Source organism: Pleurodeles waltl, chromosome 5 (genome assembly GCF_031143425.1).
Source record: "Pleurodeles waltl isolate 20211129_DDA chromosome 5, aPleWal1.hap1.20221129, whole genome shotgun sequence".
Taxonomy (NCBI): domain Eukaryota; kingdom Metazoa; phylum Chordata; class Amphibia; order Caudata; family Salamandridae; genus Pleurodeles; species Pleurodeles waltl.
This window is the reverse complement of record NC_090444.1, coordinates 1,755,703,829-1,755,725,573: the sequence shown is the minus strand read 5'-3', so window position 1 is coordinate 1,755,725,573 and position 21,745 is coordinate 1,755,703,829. Positions and strand designations below refer to the sequence as shown.

At 41.1% G+C, this 21,745-nt stretch overlaps 1 protein-coding gene across 1 annotated transcript in view; it reads left to right on the top strand.

Moving 5' to 3' along the window:
- NEIL2 (nei like DNA glycosylase 2) overlaps window positions 1-21,745 on the top strand; it is a 136,212-nt gene that overhangs the window by 14,107 nt on the left and 100,360 nt on the right. Inside the window, exon 2 of the mRNA XM_069236796.1 lies at window positions 11,348-11,490. Within this exon, the coding sequence (XP_069092897.1) occupies window positions 11,353-11,490 (138 nt within the window). The 5' untranslated portion in view covers window positions 11,348-11,352. The remainder of the gene's footprint in view (window positions 1-11,347; window positions 11,491-21,745) is intronic.

Sequence of the window (21,745 nt, the reverse complement as noted above, 5' to 3'; positions counted from 1 at the left end):
TAACATAGAGGCAATGTGCAAAGTATTTATGTGGCACACAACAGTAATGAAGTGGAAACGCAACACAAGAAAAATCCTGCACTAATTTACAGAAATAGAGTAAGTTGTTGACGGTCACCATGGGCTGTCTCTGCTGTTGCGCGAAGTGCAGATCTCACATTGCTGAACGTCGGTGGTAGCTGTATCGCAAAGGGTCTGGTTCACCAAAGTTTCACATTGGCAGTCTGTGCGGGAAGCAGAGTCTTTGCACAAACAGGCCTGTTTGGGGAGAAAAGCCCCAAAACTTCAGGATTTATCCCCTTCTTTTCGGAGAAGTGCACCCTGATGCCTGTCAAGGGCCCAGAACCTGGGGAGGCACCTCTTGGGGACCAGGGACTCACTCTAGCAGAGCTGGCAGGGCTCAGACAAGTCTAGTTGCAGACCCAGGCAAGTCCAGTTGCACCAGGCCAGCTGGGCAGTGCCCCTGTAGCTCAGAACAGGAGGCCAGCCAGCTAGCCCTTTGGGGTCACTCTGGTGGTCCTGTGTTGAAGGAGACGGTCTAGGTTTCTTTCCTCAAGCAGCAGGGCAGTCTTTCCAGTACCAGAGCAGACCTTCTTCTGATTTTTCCACAAGTCCAGAAGTGATCTGATGAGTGGCTCCAGAGATGCAATATTTATACCATGGTGCCAGCCTTTGAAGTGTGTGATCGAGCTTCTTTCTTCCTCTGCCCAAGCTCCATGTGGTCTAGGGTGACAATAGGCTGGTCTTATGTCCCTTTGTGTGTGCACCACCTCAACCATCCTTCCAGGATGGCCCATCTTGCCACCACATAGTTCCCTTTTGTCTCACTGTCTGGGAGGAAGATACAAATGCCAACTACACCCACTCATGTGAACTAGGACACAGACTGCAAGCACCAAATTGTTAGGAGAGGAAAATGCCAAGTGACATTTTCAGAAGTGTAACTTACAGTCTGACTTTACCATTACAAATGGGTTTAAATTGCGGTTCTTTTGTGTGTAAACATAGTTTTCCTATCAGATCCCAAACTTAAGTCATCATTTATTAAGTGTAAAAAGGTAACCCAATCTTATCTTATGGGAGAGGTAGACTTTGCGATAATTGTTCCCTACCACAACATGTAAAACTTAAGCCCACATGTTGTACTTTTTCAATACAATCCACCCTGCCCTGTGAGCCTTTGGGACCTATTTTAAAGGTGACTTCTACGCAGTAAAAAGGAAGGTTTAGACCTGCCAAAAGGTTCATTTTGCCAGGTTAAATGGCAGTTTAAATCTCTACTTCCGCCTGCAGTGGCAGGCTTGAAACATGTTCTTAAAAGGTGCTTTGGTGGGTGGCACCATGAGTGCTGCAGGCCTCCTAGTAACATTTAACTTACAGGCCTAGATACCCAGAGTACCATTTACTAGGTACTTACAGGTAAATTAATGTACCAATTGGATGTAAGCCAATTTTTCCATGTTTAAAGGAGAGAGCACAAGCACTTCAGCACTGGTTTGCAAGGTAAAGGGCACAGAGTCCTAATGGCAATACAAATTAATTCAGCTGAACAGGAAGGGTGAAGGACTACTCCCCTCCCCCCGGAAAGGTGTCAGGCCTAATTCATACTATACCCAATGAAACGTAAGCAACAGTGGGGGAAGTTTTATATTTTGGAGGGGATAAATTCACTATTCCCACTCCAGCATAGTAAATGGAGGGGAGAGTGCTGTAATTTGAAGGGCGTTAGTTACTTTTTCCATTCCACCCTAAGCAACAGTAGGGAAAGCTTTGGACTTTGGAGGTGTTACATATGTAATTATAACCCCTAATCATTATTAAACAAACATTTAAATACCTAACAACATTTATTAAAACATTCAAAATATAGGCTACATGCATAAATAAAATGAAATATAAAGAAAAACTAAAATAATTTAACAAGTAAAACATTAAATAAATGCAGTTCACTTCCCTACTACAACTACCCTAAACAATACACAGTGACCCAAACAACTATAATTATAAAAAAAACAATTATTATTAAAATAGTAATTAAATAAAATTAGACAACAAATATAGAATTTGTAAAAAATTTCATTAAATATACCTATTTATCAGTTAAAAAGTAGAGAATACAGCAAATAATGTACACCGCAAATAACCAATATAAACATTTACATGATTAGCAAATACATATTTCATTACCGTAAGAAATTAATTTACAAATATATATATATATATATATATACATTTCTTCTCACAGAATTCCACCCAAAATAAAATCTAGTAATTTAAATAGACAAAACTACATAATCATAGAAAATCACAAAATGCACTTAGATAATTAAAATATAATTTTAAGAAAAATAATCAGTTTACATAGTCACCAATTAAATACTTCCGTAACATAAAAATTAATTGAAAATTTAAAAAAAGTTTATAATTTAAATAACTTCCCATCCTGTTCCCCTACAAACTCAATCCGCTACTTAATAATAAAGTACTAATTAAGAGTAAAAAATTTTTTTTATTGCATGTTAAAATTTACCAACTCTACTCCAAAAAATTAGCATTAATACTAACACCTAAAATGAATGGAATGGCTAATACATATTTAATTAAAACAATATTTAACACAACTATAGTAAGGTAAATTATATTATATAGAAAAAAAATTAACCACTTGCATGTGTCAGACAGCCGAGAGTCGGACAGCCGGGAGCCATCCAACGCATATGGCACTTCAAATCCCTCTGGTCAGGACACCAGAGGGATTTGATTTGGATATTTTTAGCCCTGGTTGCTGGGGAAGAGCTTCCCAAGCAACCAAGGCTACAAATATCCCGTTCCTGTAATGATAATCAGCGTGCCTTGTGCGCCAACGTCCTTACAGGGGAAAATGAAAGTGAAATGAGCGGATGGTGCTAAGGGCCAAATGTTAGCCCTTGAGATCTGATTTGAACGGGAGAGGTACCCGGAATCTCCCCTTTCCAAAAGCACCTCGCTCTAGTGGATCCCTGCTTAGGGAGCATGTTATGAGTCGCTGTATTCAAAGTTCTGTAGAATGCCAGTGTCTTGACATACGAGAGAAGACAGTTCTGGGTCTCTCTTGGTGATGACAGGAAGCTGGGTTGTGTCGTTATGAATAAACTTGGTATGAAAACCCTACCATGGAATCCAGCCTTCTTCACCACATTTTTGGCGACGAGTTCTGCTTCAAGACACGACCCGAGCCTGCGTTCTTTTCTTGCCTGTGATTTTTCTGGTTCCAGTGTCGTAGTGTGGGCCCGACGTTGACGCTGCTGCTTCCGGAGTGACAGCCAATCGGAGATCCCTGACAGGCGTGGTGTTGTGGGAGGAACATACGCACCGTCCTGATGTGCATATTTTGATGCCCGTAATATTGCAAAGCGGAAGCGTGAGGCAGTGTTTTTTGGATTTCCGACACGTGTGTTGTGGGAGGAGCATACGCAATGTCCTGTTGTGTGGATTTGAGACGCTTCATGTATCGGGAAGTACGAGCTGCTTCTCAGATTTCAGGCGCGTTGTAGCATTCTGTGTCGGTTTGGGCAGCAGAACGTTTCCTGGCTCTAGCCGATCTTTCTCTGATCATTTTATTCCCTACTTCAGGTGACGTTTATTGGGGTGGGGAGCAGGGACGAAGTGAAACGTTCATTCGGAACTGTGGACGCAATGGCAGATCTCACGGTGATCTGCACAACACGTAATATATGTGCAGTTTTTACTTAAGTTGACGGAGATGTGCACACCATCTAACTTTTGTGCAGCATTTATTGGTTTGATGTACAGTAGTTTGCAAGTCACACAGTGATTTGCACACCAGTTTTTTGTTTTTTTGTTTTTTTTACAGTGTTCCCTGTGCGCTTTAGCTTTCTGAACTTTATTAGTAGCTGCACTAACTGTAATTAACACATTTGTTTCAGAGGACATAACAGATTTCAGTCCATCTAATTGGTATTACAGTGATGGCCACCCAGAGTAACATTTCTCCACTACCGCTATTCTTACCTTTTCCAGGGTCACCTGTTGTGCCCTGGGAGGATTGGATAGAAATGTTAGAAAACTATATTGTAGCTTTAGATGGACAGAAGCTTTCTTCTTAAAGGAAAAAAGGCTATTTTATTGCGCAAATTACGGTGTGAGGGTCCGCGTATTTTGAAATATTTACCCACAGCGCTTGGTCCCAATGGCCAACCAATGGATGATGTGTTTAAAGAGGCTATCAAGAGGTTCGAGATTTGGTTTGCTAAAGAAACCAATTTAGTTCTTGCTAGATATACGTTTTGACACACAGCCTCAAGATCATCACGAAACTATTCACAAATTTGTTTCAAGGTTGAGGGAATTATCAGTTTATTGTATTTTTGGGTCTATGACTGAACAGTTGATACGAGATCAACTCATAGTCCAGTATCGTGAGAGGAAAATACAAGAGAGGCTCTGGGCTGCAAAAGACCCTAGTTTGCAGGAGGCAATTGAGATGGCAAAAGTCATTGAGGAAACGCAGTGGTGTATGAAAGAACTAGAGAGAAAAGGCAAAAGTGCTGACATTATGGTATTGTCTGCTGATGCAATACGTGCTCAGCTAGAGTTTGGAGTTCTATTAAAAAAAACAGTATCTTCCAAAGTAAAAGGGAAAGAATGCATTCGGTGTGGAAGCATGTACCATTTGGCTGATTCTAAGAAGTGTTTTGCTATCAATAAAAACTGTCGTAAGTGTGGTCGTAAGGGGCATTATGCTTGCATGTGTAGAGAAAGTGCTAAGGCTTCAAAGGAAGTCAAATCAGCAATAAATGTGGTGGGAGAATGTTATGAAAATCCTTGTGAAGAGAGAATTCTAGTAGTGAGTCAGGAAGAGAGTTCTGTGGAGATTAATAGTGTGCGTAGAATATCCAGCCCTGTTGCTCTCTTCACAATAGATGAATTTCATGTAAGTCTTATGATTGATTTGGGATCATTGTATACTATAATTCCCGAAACTCTCTTTAAGGAACATTAGAAAAGTGAGAAATTGTATCCCAAAGATATTTCTCCTGGTGGTTACGAAGGTGGGAAAATTAATATGTTGGGGTATATGGTAAAGCAGATATGATTTGAGGAGAGGAGCGTCATGGGGAAAATGTATGTAGCCTCAGAAGATCCACTTATCTTAGGTTGGATGCATCAGTTCGATCTCAACATTGTCATCAATCCAAGGGCACCTGACCAAATTTTTGTTGTTTAGGATGTACAATTGCATGATATTTTAGAGGGGTCAAAGCATGTGTTTAGAAAAACTTTGGGATGTTTAAAGGGCTATGTACACAAGATCATTTTAAAGGAGAATGCTGTACCCAGGCAACACAAATTACGCAATATACCTTTTGTTGTGAGGGATGAAGTGAAGAAAGTAATTGGTAATATGTTGTCTGAAGGCATTATTGAACCTGTGGAGGTGTGTCCTTGGATTTCCCCAGTTGTTATCACTAGGAAATCGGATGGCAGGGTGAGGTTATGTGTTGACTTGAGGTCGTTGAATCCGAATATTGTAGTTGACACACATCATCTGGCCAATATCAATGAATTGTTGACGGAAGTTTAAAATGGAAGGTATTTTTCAAAGCTTGATTTGAAGAATGCCTATCACCAGATCAAACTCCATCCTGAATCCAAACATTTGACAGCGTTTGTGACCCCTGAAGGCACCTTCCAGTTCACTTGTACGACTTTTGGCCTTGCATCAGCTGCTAGTGTTTTTTCAACATATCATGACAAATATATTTGGCAACTTTAAGAACGTGTTGTTCTTTCAAGACGACATCTTAATTGTAGGTGAAACTGTAAATGTACACAATCTTATGTTGAGTAAGGTTTTGAGGGTCATCGGAGAATCTGGTTTAAGTTTAAATCAGGAAAAATGCACATTTTTGACAGAAGAAAATTACTATTTGGGATATACTATCCCAAAAGGGAACATCAAACCTAAGAAGAGCCTGTTGGAAGCCATTAGGTTGGCACCTGCACCTAATGACAAGGACCAGTTGAGGTTGTTTCTGGGCTTGATTGAATATTATTCCAAATTTGTGGACAAGTTTGCTGACAAGATTGAAAACCTGCGAAAGTTGCTGTGGAAAGGGAGTAAATTTACTTGGGCGGGTGAACAGTCAGATTGCGTTGCAAATATCAAGAATGAGATCTGTGATGCGGACATTCTTTCTGTGTTTGACATTAAGTTGCGTTCTATTTTAACAGTAGATGCAAGTGTAACTGGATTGGGTGCTGTGTTATCTCAAGTGCATGGGGATCAGGAGAGGACAGTTGCATTTGCTTCTTGCACATTAACTCAGGCTGAACGTAATTATTCAGTAATCGAACGTGAAACTCTGGCTGCGGTTTGGGGTGCTGAATACTTTAGAACATATTTGTGGGGTCTGGAGTTTGTTTTACGGAGCAATCACAGACCTTTGTTTAAAATCTTGTCTTCCAGTGGAGCTGGCAAGGGTTCAGCGAGGTTAGCTAGACTTGTGGCTAGGTTGCAAGAATATCTTTACAGGGTAGAGTTGGTCCAAGGTTGGAAGAATGTGCAGGCTGATTGTTTGTCTAGACTGTCTCTTGATTGGGAAAAGGTTGATGCACAGTCTGTGAAGAACAGTGAGACAGAGGATGCTGTGGCATCTGTGATTGACGTGGTTGAGTGTGGTTTGGGTACTTTCACACACAAAGAATGGGTGGATGAGATTAAAACAGGTGATTGTCTTAGGGAAGGTTTTAAATTGATTTGTAAGGGAGCTAGGAGAGAGAGTACTCTACCAACTTCTGTGAGACTGTATCTTAGTATTTTGGATGTGTTGTCGATTTGTGGAGATAGTATTTTGATGCGTGGTGACCGATATGTTCCACCTCCGGGTTTGAGGTTCAAGTTGTTTGGCTTGGCACATGAGGGTCACTTAGGCCAAGGGTTAACGTGCAGAAGGTTAAAAGAGGTGTTTTGGTGGCCGGGTTTGGATGTGCAAGTCAAAGACTGGGTTGTGAAGTGAACTGTGTGTAATGAGAGTGAAAAGAGATTGAAAGTAGGTGTGGGAAGAGCTTGTGGGCACATTGAGGATCCTGGTAAACCATGGCATACCATTTGTTTGGATTTCGTTGGACCCATTTCAGAACTTTCGGTTGAATCGAGGTTTGCTGTGGTAGTAGTTGATGTGCATTCAAGGTGGCTTATAGTAAAGTTTGTCAGGGACATCACCACGAGTACTGCGAAAAGGATTTTGGATGAGATATTTCTGGAAGAAGGTATTCCGTCAGTTCTTATAACTGATAATGGTACCCAGTTGACGTCCAATGAGATGTGTTCGTTCTTGAGACATTGTGGGGTGAGACATTCTAGGACATCTTTGTATTATCCACAGGCTAATGGTATTGTGGAGAGGGCTAATAGATTGACTAAAGGCACTATACAGTTAGCTTTAGCCATATCATTGCAGTGTGCGGAAGTCCATCTCTGATATGGTATGGGCTTATCGTAGTACGATTCACAGCATCTCTAATGAATGTCCTTTTCAAGTATTGAGGGGGCGTTCAGTGGGTTCAAAGTTTATGTCTTGGCTTCAAGAGTGGGTTGAGTTTGGTGGGCAGAGGTGTGTGGAACTGGATGTGGGAGATTGGGTCAAGATCAAATCCGGTAGGGTCAAAAGTGGTATCTCTAAATTCAAAGGACCCGTTCGCAGTGTGAAGGCTGGCAGGTTTCAGGTTGAAGTCGAAGGAGGGGAGAAGTGGAATATTAGGAAAGTGGCGTTGTACCAGAAGGGTGGTATGTGTGCTAGGAGATTGACTGAAGAATGTTCTGGTGCTCATTTTCTCTTGGATAATAGGGAAGTTAATAAAGGTGGTAACACAAGTACAAATGAGAATACCCAGGGTCCATCAAGTGGAGTTGTAACTTCTGATGCAAGAGATAATTTACAACAAACGCCAGGAAAAAAAATGATGTACATGTTGCACCTATTCTCACTAAAGAGAAGTCTAAAACTTGTAGAAGTATGAGATCACATAAATCCCCAGCTTACTTAGATGACTGTTGGAGATTAATTTTTATAGTTTTTTTATTTTATCAGTTATTGTACATGTTTTATCTAATTCTTTGTGTAAAAGATTTATAGGATGAAGGCGAAAGGATGTGTTATGATTCACTATATTCAAAGTTCTGTAGAATGCCAGCGTCTTGACATTCGGGAGAAGACAGTTATGGGTCTCTCTTGGTGATGGCAGGACGCTGGGTTGTGTTGTTATAAATAAACTTGGTATGAAAACTCTACTGTGGAATTCAGCCTTCATCACCACAGAGCACCTCAAGAGGGTGATTCTCAAGCAGGGAATCCACTCCACTAGGCCACCAGAGGGGGGGCGGCATGTTGGGGAAGGGCTTTTCTTTCTTCTTGGCGGGTGGAGGTGGGCAATAGCCCCTAATCTGAAGAAAGCCCACTGGCCACCAGGGACTTTTTTAGTCCCCCACCCCCCAAAAAAAAATAGGAACATCCTGTCTGCCCACCCCACCCCCCCGGGGGACAGAATGCCCCCTGGGCACTACATTGTGTTTTTTTTAAAAAAAAATATATAAAATGAGTGGGGGCTGCCCAGGATGGTCAAGGCAGTGCCCCACCCCCAAAAGTAGTCAGTTACCCCGCACCCCCTTCTGGGGGCAGATGGGGTTACTACCCCCAATCAGCACCCGTGCAGGAGGTGCAGAAAGCCCACTAGGCACTAGGACTTATTTTTTCCCCCAATGTTGGGTTGGATGTGGCTGGGCAAGAAACATGCTGCCTGTCTTTGGTTCCATTAAGAAGTTTAAGGAATGCTTCTTTCTTGATCATTACATCCCTTCCAGGGAGGATAAGGTAAAGGAGAATATTGTCAGGGTATTTATTGTGGTTGAGGTGAATAAAATCAGATGTTGCGGTACTGGAGGTGGCGCTGGGTAACTTCAGAATCCCCAGGCTGTTCAGATGCAAATTTGGCATGGATACATTATGTGGACAAAAAGTTATAGGGGTCTAAGTGCAAACTACTCCAAATAGCCAAAAAAAAGTTTAGCATTAGGGGGTGTGGGGGGGCTGAATTTAAGGCCTAGCAGCAAAAGGGTTAAAAATGATATAATGTACATAAAAAAAACAATATTTTTACTTTGTATATTCCGTAACTCTGTAGGGACTGCAGTTTTGTACGCAATATATATGGAAAATTATATTTTGATTCAACATTTGTTATTCGCCTTGTAAATTGTGACTTCTTCGGAGCGTTAGCTTCTGTGTTGATGCAGACTATGTGCTTGATGGTGTCAATTTGAGAATTTACATTCATAAAGTAGTCTGCTGAAGTGTCTATTGTTATTAGATTTAGTAACAAAGATGAATAAAGTGTTTTGGCTGACTAAGATGTGGATGTCAATGTGGGTATGGAGGAGAGGATGAGTTGGAGTGTTGGGTTGGATGTGGGTGGACAAGAAACATGCTGCCTGACTTCGGCTCTATTTGGAAATCTAAGCAGTGCTTCTTTCTTGATGGTTACATCCCTCCCAGGGAGGATGAGGTAAAGGAAAATATTGTCAGGGTAATTCATTGAGGTTGAGGTGAATAAAATCAGACATTGAGACATTGCGGTACTTGAAGGTGGAGCTGGGTGCTCTGTTCTGTAGGTGAGGTGGATGGACTGTGACTGTCTGGGCTACAAATAGGGGGAAATGTGGCATGTGAGGAGTTAAAAGGACTTGATTGAGGACCATTGGATGTGGTATTCTGATGTGGTATTCTGTTGTCTGTATGTGTGCTTGCTGGGCAGCGGGAGTCACACTCACCAATTGTTAAGACATGGCGGTGCTACCGCCAGTAGAAAAAAAATCAAAAGCCTGCCTTTGTCTCGCAAGTAAAAGAAGTCATGGAAGCCAGGCTACTTTCAGCCTCTCAATTGCACATATCACTGAAGAGTGTCTGGCAAAATAAAATCTATTTACTATATATAGCAGTTTTGCTGCACTTGATCTATTACAGAAACAATACATACTATATTCTGAAATGCCTGGCATCTAATATTTGGATTGAGAAGAACAATCTTCCGTTCTCATATGTGGTTGGAATCTTAATTACTTTGATTTTTGTTTTCATGACCGATAGGGGTTTCTTATAATAAAGGTCTCATTTTAGATTTTCAACTAGGCCAAATATTACCAAGTTGCTCTAGACAAAACTTCAAGCCGCAGCTAACCCAAATGCTGCTTTAGAACATGGTCTAATCAATTTGAGGTTGAAAGATACTTCGAAGCTAAACAGTTGGAACCTAAATGATTATAAACAAAGGCAATCATGGACTGTTTGAAATGTTTCATGCCTGGGTGATTTGTAGTGTCTTATTTGGATTTCAGACAGTTTCCACATACATCTTAGTTACACTGATTTAGAAACTTAAAGATATTTATTGTGCTCATTCTCTTATCATGCACTCTACTAGTTTTTCTTATTGAGATTTCTCCTAATCCCACTACGGAAGGTAAAGGGATGTTTCAAGCCATAATTAGAGATTCTGCAAAAAGAAACCAGACATCTTGCTTACGTATTATTTAAGTGCATAGGAGTGTTCTTTTGAAACCACTTGCTTAATACTAATAATGTTTTTCCAATTTCTCAACCAAACAGTATTTGATTTTTAATTGGAAGTTATACCTATTCATAAACTTTGATAATTATACATACTTTTGTGATCTGTTCAGTGCTTTGTTTTTTCTAGATACAGTTTAGAGGACCAGATCACACATGGTTTTATTTTCTTTTTCTCTTTTAAATGGTTGTTTATTATGATGTTTGTGTTCTGTTTGCTTCTTTATTGTAACTTTTTTATTAAAATAACTTTTACTTAAAATATATATTATACATTGCATCAGTTGTGTTACAGTAGTGTTACAATGATTTATGCTGGCCTAAGATTGTATATTTATGTTCAGTTTTAAAGCTGACCACTAAAGTGTGGAAAAGCCACTGCCACAACCCTGGAAGATTGGTTAATCATGTACAATGCTTTATTTAGTTAAAGTGAGCATTTTAATGTTACCTGGGCATTCTGAAGGGTGTTCGCAACAAAACAATTAGAGTAGTACTCATAAAATGTTCTTTCCATAGTGTGGGACTATTTAGAAGTCTATTTGCAAGTCTTTATCCATGAGTAGATGTCACTTACCTGGAGTAAATTGGTAGGAAGTCAAAACTGGCCACAGAAGAATCTTTGTGAATTAGACTCTTAAAGTTTCCTCTTTTTAAGTTGATTCACTTTGATGGAGAACCTGTAATTCTGCGATTGCTACTGATGTTTCTTTATTTTTAAGCCAAGATGCCAGAGGGTCCATCTGTGAAAAAGTTCTACACACTTGCCTTTCCCTTTGTGGGACGGTTTGTGGTTAAGGTTGCAGGAAGCACCAAGCAAATTAACCTGAAAGATGTGAATGGGTGCAAGTTTCAGGATTGTCAGGTAAGCCCATTTTCCCCCAGATATGCAACTTCAAGTTCAGATATGAAAACTGTCTACTTGTAGTATACTGTTGTGTCCTGTAGCATTTGTATGGCGTTTCCCAACCTGTTGTAGGACCCCATATTGCTTTTTCAAATGGTAGCATACTGAACCTTGGGGAGTGCTTGGTTGCCAGTGTTATCTGTGTTGTGATCCTATGTAGGAAACATTCTGGTGTTAATCGTGCTTGGCCATGGATGTGCTCTTGGGGCACAGTGCTAGCAATGTGATGGAGAAGGCGTGAGCAACAAGCGCACAAAATAATATTTTCTATTAGCTGGTAGTTATAAATTACTTTGCAGAGCTTGTTATGTTTCATGGTTTCTATTATCCTAGAGGAAAAGGGGCAAGGAAAAAGGTAGGGATTAGGTCTGTGTTTATAGGTGGCCGCGTCAGGGTGGCATGGGGACTGAAACATTTAAGCAGCTATCAGCACCAGCCTAGCCAGAGCTGAATGGGGTGCGGTGTATGTGTACACCAAAAAAGAAGGGAAACTGAAAAAGTCCAATAATCCATACAGCAAGCATTTCGAAGGAAAGAATACACTTTCAACCATCAATATTTGTTGCCATATTTTGTCATAGTTTACCTCAGAAGGTGTAAACCTCATCTGTAAATATCAGACGTCTGGTATTGAGTCAGTGAAGAAACTGTAGTTCTGGAGGAAGTTTATTCTATAAGAGAAGTTTCTGACATCCTCAGAAAAGCGACAGCAATCAGCTTAGTCAATGAAGGAACTAAGGTATCACGGCAAGTGTTGTTCAAGGCTTCGTTATGGCAAGGATTCACTTCAAATAGTGAGAGGATTGCATCTTTGAAGGGTAAAGGTGGGAAGTGTAAGAATTCAGTGACTTTATTTTACTTGATATTGGGGGATCTGCCAGCTTGGAACCACCAGACATCGCTTTGACATAGATGATGCTGGCAGAGATTGAGGATGTTATCTGTATTATGAACATATAGCAACGTTCTGGTGACACCTTAATAAAGGAACTGAGGAATTGATAGATGTAATATCTGTGGTTTTGGAGCTTAGCAATACATTTTTAAGGCAGTGTGGCAGGCTGATTGAAACATGCCCGAACCACTACTCTTAGGAAAAAATAAGAGACCAGTTGATGAGCTAACTGCAGACCAGCAACAGAGGCTCTTTTCTTTACTAAGATTCTGGAAAGGTGGTTAGATTCTGGAAAGGTGGTTACTAATTAGCTGACTCAACTTTTTGCTAATTATACTCCAATGGGAGAAACACAGTCATATTTACTTCAGAAATGGGGAACAATGCAGGAATATTTACTTGGGATTGAAGGACATGCAGAACCTGAAGATGAAGGGACAACAGCCCTAATCCTGATGCTCTAGATTCCAAGTGTGCCCCCTACCACATATTGTAGCATGTTAAATGGCTGCTTATTTGTCGCTTGCATAGCTTAATTTGGGTGCTTACTTTTTGTAGAACATCTCATTTAGTTGAGGCAGTGAGATGAAGCCTATGGTGAAATCAGAATACTGAGTCCCCCATGGTTTCCCCCCCTCCTCTTTATCCATTTTAACTTAATGTAAAGCCATTATGTGACCAGTTAGAGGTACTTTAGTAGGCTTTCACATATACATAGTTAGATGACCCGCAGCTTTTGCTCCAGCTGCATGTCTTCCTTTTATTGAATTCAAGAGCATCATCTAGCTTGGTGGGAATAATACAGACTTGGATGTGGAAAAGCTGGTTGGCACTCAGCACTTCTAAGGTGGAGCCGTTGTTGGTCAAGGACATCCACAAATAAAACTGAATAAATCTCACAAAAGCTGGCCTTTGGGAGACTGTAACACTTGCAATTTTTGATAATTCACTCAGTATGGAAGCCCATCCAAATCAGTTGACCAAGATCTGCTGCCACTATTTTTGCCTTCTCTCAAAACTTCGACTTCTGCTTTCAAAGGATGGCATTGTTACCAAGGTGACAGTCGTATCTAGCTTCAATTACTGTAGCATCTTGTTTTATGACGCACTAAATCCTTTATAAAGAATTAAAAATGTTGCCATCTGGCTTATGGTAAACCTAAATCAACATGATCATACCACCCCTGTAGGAAACTGGCACCTTGTTTGCAGTACACCCCCACTTTTTGTCTGATTAATAATGCCAACTAGACTAAGTGTGTGCTGGGATCCTGCTAACCAGGCCCAGCACCTGTGTTCTTTCCCTAAAACTGTACCCTTGTTCCACAATTGACACACCCCTAGCCCACAGCTAAGTCCCTTGTAAAAAAAAAAAGTACCAGTGATACCAAGGGCTCTGTGATCAGGGAGGGTCTCTAAGGGCTGCAGCATATATTGTGCCACCCTAAGGGACCCCTCGCCAAACACAGGCACACTGCCAATGCAGCTTGTGTGTTCTGGTGGGGGAAAAAAGGTATAGTCGACATGGCATCCCCCTCAGGGTGCCATGCCCACAAACCACTGCCTGTGGCATAGGTAAGTCACCCCTCTAGCAGGCCTTACAGCCCTAAGACAGGGTGCACTATACCACAGTTGAAGGAATAGTTGCATGAGCAATATGCCCCTACAGTGTCTAAGTCAATTTTTAGACATTGTAAGTGCAGAGTGGCCATACTGAGTATATGGGCTGGGAGTTTGTCATTACGAACTCCACAGCTCCATAATGGCTTCACTGAAGTCTGGTATCGAACTTCTCAGCACAATAAACCCACGATGATGCCAGTGTTGGATTTATTGAAAAATGCACCCAGAGGGCATCTTAGAGATGCCCCCTGTATTTTACCCAATCCTTTAGTGCAGGACTAACTGGTCTGTGCCAGTCTGCCCCTAAGAGACCAGTTTGTGACCCCATGGGGTGAGAGGGTTTGTGCTCTGAGGTCAGAAACAAAGCCTGCGCTGGGTAGAGGTGCTTCACACCTCCCCCTCTGCAGGAAGTGAAACACTTTTCCGTGAGCCTCAGACCTCATGTTACAATACCCCAGGGCACTCCAGCTAGTGGAGATGCCCCACCCGTCTCCAGCACCCCCCACCTCCCTCCCCCCCACCTCCCCCCCACTCCCCCACCCCCACAAAGCCCCTCTTTGGGTGGCAAGTTCAGCTGGAAACTTAGGAAAAATAAGGAGGCGTGACCACTTCAACTGGTGGGACCACCACTAAGGAGTCCAGAGCTGAAATGACCCCTCCCCCCATGCAGAATCCTCTGTCTTGGTTTGGAGGACAAGGACCAACAGGGTTCGGTTTATGTCCCCCCCCCCCTCCCCAAAGGGAGTGGACACCAGAAGGGTCTAGCCACCCTCAGGGACAGTAGCCATTTGCCACTGCCCTCTGACCCCTGTAACACACCTAATCCAGGATTTAAGGGCCTCCCTGAACCCAGCTCACCTGAAGTGTTTCATGCTGACCTGTGGCCACCCCTGGTGCTCCGCTAAACCCCCCCCAGGTCTGCCCTCCAAAGACGCAGGAACTTACCTGCAAACAGGCCTGATTCCGAGTGCCCCTAGTCTCCATAGGAGCCCATGTTAAATCAACCTCAACTTTGACCTCTGCACCCGGCCAGCCCTGTGTTGCTGGTGGTAGGTAAGTGTTTGGGGTTAGCTTGAACCCCAACCTATGGACATCCTAACCCCCGGAGACTGGATCTTGTACTTACCTCGAAACTGTGCCAACTTTTCTTCTTCCTCCCCTCCCCCCTCCCCCCCAACCTGTCTTTGAAAATTACTGTGTCAACTTTTAAAACAGATTATTGCTACTCATTTGAAAACCGTTTAACTTGCCAGATTGAAACAAAGTGGTATTAATATATATGTTGGATACTTACTTGCAAATGTACTTACCTGCAACTTGAATCTTGTGGTTTTAGAAATAAAGTGACAAAATATATTTTTGCTGTATAAAAAACATTGGCCTGAAGTTGGTCATTGAGTGTACTTCCCTTATTGTGTGTGTGTGTGTGTGTGTGTGTACAACAAATGATTCACACTATCCTCTGTTAAGACTAACTGCTCAACCGCACTACCACAATATAGAGCATTAGTATTATCTACTTTAGCCTCTGTTAAGCCTCTGGGAAACCCCTGGACTCTGTGCACACTATATCTCATTTTGATAGAGTATATACAAAGCCAGCTTCCTACAACCCCCACATGAGCACGCACTTGTGCAGGCTATATTGGCTCCTAGTCATCGAGGAAGTGAATCTATGCACTTGGTCCAATCTGCAAAGTTTTCTATCTAGAAAGGCTCATGCATTGGAATGTGAAAGTTAAGACCTGGATATTTCTTGTTAGAAATCGCAGATCCTTAGATAAGGTTCAGTTAGAGGTTTTTAAGATTAGTAGAACATGGGGACAAATTGTTTCAAATTATGGGAGCAGAGTGCCTGAATGTCCCACCCTCGGATTTGAGGAGTATTTTTGGGCTAGACAAGTTTAAAAGAACATTGAAAACCCTTCTTTCTGGGTCTTGGTTGTGCTAGCACCTCGACTCCTCTGGATCTTGGGCCTAACAAATGTAAAGTAAAAACTACCCAGATGCCGATTTGAAGTTTATTAGCAAAGGAACAATCTATCTGTCAGTCACAGAATCAGTTGAAAAAAAACTCCCCTCTGCAAATAACCTCAAGCTACACAACCAGAGGCAGATAAACATTTTATGGGTTTTTGCATTCATAGCTGCAGCTTAGTTCATGTGATGGAACTGGAACAAAGGAGTTGCACCGATACAGGATCCTGAAGCTGTGAGAAAGTATACAGACAGTTCTCAAACAAATATAGAAATGTAAACTTTCACCACTGGGCATGCTAATCAGAAAATTCTCCCTCCAAATGCCAAGCATGAAGGTGAGCCTTTACATGTCAGACTGGCACAACGTGACGGAACGATTAGCATGAGCAGAAACAGGACTGCAGCAGTTATTTATGGTGATGCCAAAATTTCAATCTCTCACAAATCGCTTAACGTGACTTGTCTCGCATATTAAAATATGTATTATTGGTTTATTCTACTCTCAAGATTATCATTTTTGAGCCATCTAGTTCTTAGTTACCATTAAAGTTTTTGCTCCTTTGTAAATGTTCCACAGTCATCCCTTTTGAGATGTCCGATCAGGTCCCTTACTGACAGTTTCGTCAGTCAGTCTTCCATGAGGTCACTCATACACAGGTTCATAGAAAATGATCCGATGAGTCCTATTCCACCTAGCCTCAGTTTAGCCTCTTTCTTGCTCCTCTGGAATACCATTTATTTGCCTCCTACACCTGTATGCCTCAACACCCCTCTTGCATTAGTTCTTTTGCCATTCTCAGTTACAGTACCCTACCCTTAGTCATTTTGCCTGATTCCCTTAGGTGCCTCCCTACCTCTTTTCATTATCCTGTAGTGCTCTGCTGCCCCACTCTGGTAAGACATACTAGTGCATTTATCTCTGAGCCCTTGAATGTCTATCAATTTTTAGGATACAATGATCCTCGCCCACCGAGGTGGCATGCTCCATCATCCGTTTCTGCTCCACATTTGATAGGTTGTGCAATACTCAATGTGCTCCAACCAGAGCTCTTTAAGGAAATCGTTTGTTGTTTCATGGACCTAATGTGTTGTTTTACCTCCTAAATTGTTTTCACATCAGGTGTTTTTAGTTGTATGCAAAACTACCCATCGTCAAAGTATATACTTGTAATTTAATAACCCACCTTTACCACAATAAGATTAAAAACAAAAGGCTGGACTTAATAGTCCTAGTAAGTTTTAGTTGGGTCGACCTGTTTCTCGCATCTATGGGTCTGTGGCGTTTGTCAGTATCTATTGCAAATAAAAAAAATACAAGGGACATTCTAAACACAATAAAGTAGATACATTTTAATGGTCAACTGACTTATAAAAATACCTTAAATGTGGAGGCTTTATAAACAGGTATACCACAAAAGGCAACTGTGGTATCTAAACAGTGCCTTGTTTGTTGTGGGTACTGTATCCATGGGAATGTGCATCTTCGTGACAATGGATTCTTAGAATTATGAGTTTGCGTCTGGAATATGGGGAGAAATGTCAGTGGGAGGAAGGAGATGGACTTGCTGGTTGGGATAGGACTTTGATGTATGGACTCAAGAAATAAATAAGATTTCTGATTCAACACCTCGGACTCTTGATGTGGTGAGTCGTCTACCATTTGACCGCACTTCACATTTGGCGACGTGCTGGCGGCAACGTGATTTCAGCCAAAGCCCTAGCACCGCAAGTCAAGAAATTTCCAGCCGGCTGAGCCTTGATGGGGTGAGCAAGAGGTGCAAGGAGAAATATATTTATTTATGTTGTATAAATTACCTTAATCACCATTTAAAGCGCGACGTTCCTCACGCAGGAAACCGCTTTTACACGAGACCACCTTGGCAATGGCTTTCGCAGGAAATCACCTTGAAGATGGCTGCACGTTCGACCAGTGTGACCGTTTCTTTGACGACGGCAAGCAGTGCTGGAGACGGCTGAGCGCTCGATAAGATGAAAGACCCTTGGAGATGGCTGCACGTTTCACAAAAAGAAAGTTCCTAGTGTGTGACTGGTTTCCTTGATGATGGTGACGACAAGCAACACGAAGCACCCTCACCAAACAGCTCCAAAGACGTAATTTGGATTTCTTTTCATGTGTGTTGACCCTCAGCAGCATCATTTTTCCAGTGCGTCTCATGCGATGATACGCACACCGTAAAGGGAATATAAACAACGTTTACAAATTCACCGAAGAGCTTTAAAGACTGGGTTCGTATTTGTGTTGACCCTCAGCGTCATTATTTTTGCTCCACATGCAGTGAAACACACACCGTAAGGCCAATATAAACAATATTTTACGGTTGTTTCAATAATGGCAAAGTCTCTGGTAGACAGCTTGTTCTATGATGGCGGTGAGACAACTTGTGTGACCCTACTTACTTTGGTGGCTCACGCGCAATTAAATCATTGGTGCCATTCACTTGAACTCGAATTCACCATTCACAAGTAACTTGAACTTTGTAATTTCATGGTTTATTGAACTTTTGGGTTTTGTTAATTACAGTGAAATAACACTAAAGGGCATCATATGAAGAATTATAGGTAGTGGGTCGTTGGTATAATTAATTGTTGTGGAAAATGAAGAATGTTCCTGCTACACCATTTTGTTTAGTATCTCCGGGTGATCCTCCAATACCTTGGCAGAAGTGGAAGAAAGTTTCCAACAATTATGCCAGGGTAAGTGGAACTTCACTTAGTGCAGAAAGGAAAACGTCTCTCTTAATGCACTGTTTAGGCGCAGAGGGACAGGAAGTATTTGAGAACTTAACGGATTTATCAAATGGTGATGAGTTTGAAATATGTATAAAAAAAACTTGATATGCATTAGCTGCCCAAAGTGAGCACAGTGCTTGAAAGTTATCAGTTTGGGTAAAGAATGCAACGCCACGGTGAGTCAACAGAACAGTATTTAACTGAGTTACAAAGACTAGCTTCGACTTGTATGTTTGGAAACTCTTATGAAGAACGTCTAAGAGATAAGTGTATGCTAGGTTGTTCGTTGGAAAAAGCAAAAGAAAGTATGTGGCAAAAGGATAATCCATCTTTGTGTGAAGTCTTGGTCAGAGCAAAAACAAGTGAGCTCTCGAAAAAGTGTGTTGAAGTTCTTTGCAGTGACAACACAGGTGCAGAAAAAATTGGAAAAGAAGAGGGTATTGTTAAGAGAGTACAGAGTAATGCAATGATGCAAACGTAGTGTAAGTATGAAATCAAGGAACATTTTTACAGGAAAGTTATATGGCCAATAATAAAGAATGCCCCGCCTGGAAAGTTGTTTGCAAAAACTGTGGGAAAATGGGACACCTTGCAAGGTGTTGCAGAACAAAATGTGATGCTAAGAAAGTAAGAGAAGTTGTATGTGAAGATGGGACAAGTTACGTGAAGTCAGTATATGAAGTACCAGATTTTACTGGGTCTTTCATTTTCCCCATGGACACAATTTTTATAAATGGTGTCTCAGTTCAAATCTTATTTGATTCAGGAGCAAAAATTACATTGATAACGAAGTCATTTCATGATCAACAATTGAAAGGGAAAGTCAAAATATTGAAGCCAGATGTGAAACCTAAAGGGTATGGTGGTGAACCAATTAAATTACTAGATTACTTTTGGGGAAGCATAGAGTTTAAAGAACGTATCATACCAGCGAAAATATACATTTTTGTGAAGGGAGAATATGGGTAAATACATTTCCAGAAGTATTTAGTAGAAAATTGGGCTGTCTTAAGAATTATGTGCATGAGATCAAACTCAAGCCTGATGCCCTACCCAAGATAGCGAAATTGAGGCGTGTGCCATTAATGGTAAAGAATAAGATGAAAGAAGAGATTGATAAAGTAATTATGAATGGAATTATTCAGGAAATAGAAGCATCAGAGTGGGTAGCTCCGGTTGTGATGGCAAGGAAAGCTAACAGAGAGGCTAGACTATGCGTCGACCTCAGGGAGTTAAATAAGTCTTTCATTGTGGACCATTATCCTCTTCCAAATATTAATGAGATGTTGTGCTCTCTTAATAGAGAGAAACATTTCTCAACACTTGATTTAACCTCCACATACTATCAGATAACTTTACACCCTCTGGCACGTTTAGATTTCTCAGAATGCCTTTTGGCATGATTTCAGCATCCTTGGTGTTTCAGAGAACAATGGAGAGGATATTAAAAGGATTAAAAGGAGTGAAAGTATACCAGGATGATCTTTTGGTCTTTGGGACTAATTTTAATGACTAATGACTAATTTTAATGAACATAATGAGAGGTTAGAAGTGATCTTGTACAGGCTACGAATTAACAGCTTAACACTAAAATCTAAAAAATGCAAAATCAATATCCCTACAATTGAGTATTTAGAATTCAACCTGAAGCAGGATTAGTAGATACCATCAAGAATCTTCCTGTTCCACAGAACAAGGAGGAGTTTGTAAAATTCCTGGGAATGGCATAATTCTACAGTAAGTTTGTCCCAACGTTCGCAGAAAGAACTGGGTAGATGAGGTTGTTGTCAAGGAAAGGATTTTACTTGGAATCATCAATGTGAGAGAGAATTTCAAGACATCAAAAACAGTATAAAGCTGCTGACTTGGGAAGTTTTGATGCAAATGATGAAGCTATGTTGATGACTGATGCCAGTTCTAAGGGACTGGGTGTTCTGATTCAAAAGTACAACAGACAGAACAATACTCCTCATATTGAGAAGCTTGAAAGGGTCTGAATGTGACTATTCAGTTGTCAAAAATGAAGCGTTAGGAGTGTTTTGGGCTATGATAAAGTTGAGGACATTTTTATGGGGACATAAATTTGAAATAATACCTGACCATAAACCTCTTTAAAGAATTATTTACGAAGAAAGGAATCAATATGTTGTCACATAGAATTCAAAAGTGGGTAGTAGCTTTACAAGAGTTTGAGTATGTAGTTTCCTATTTACCAGGAGTATTGAATATTCAGGCAGATTGTCTCTTGAGATTGTGCAGAGAAGAAGGAAATGAAGAGGAGGTAATGGAAGGAGATTGCTTTGCGGCTGTAGACATTGATGTTGAAGTAAAAGTGTGCTTAGTAACAAATGGGCTAATACAAGAGTCGGAGTGGTAGGATGAAATGTTAAAGGATGATAAATTACGGGAAGGTAATGGACAAAGTACAGAATGGATGGGGTGCAAAGCAAGAGCATGATCATGACATCTTGGCTTATTGGCAAGTTAGGAGTGAGTTGTCTGTCATGGATGGAGTGTTGGTGAGGGGCAGCAAATTGGTTCTATCTCATAGTTTGATGAAGAAGCTGATAGATCAAGCTCACACAAGCCATATGGGTATCTCTAAAACAAAAGAGAGGGTAAGCACTGCTTACTGGTGGCTAGCTGTGGATGTGATGGTAGAGAGAGTAGTGAGGGATTGTCAGGTGTGTACACAATCGGACAAAGTGTTAAAGTATAGGACATAACCCATGATCATAAGGGAAGAAGCTTCAGGACTATGGGTTAACATAGCCTTAGACATATTAGGTCCTGTCAGACTAAGGCCTATACATGTACTCAAGGTGGCCAGAAGTTAAGGTAGTAAATTCAATTGAATCAAAAGATGTAATCAACTTTCTTGTGGAGCTTTTTGAGAGGGAGAGTTTTCCTTCTTCGATCCTTACGGACAATGGGGTGCAATTTACCTCTGAGTTGGTAGAATCT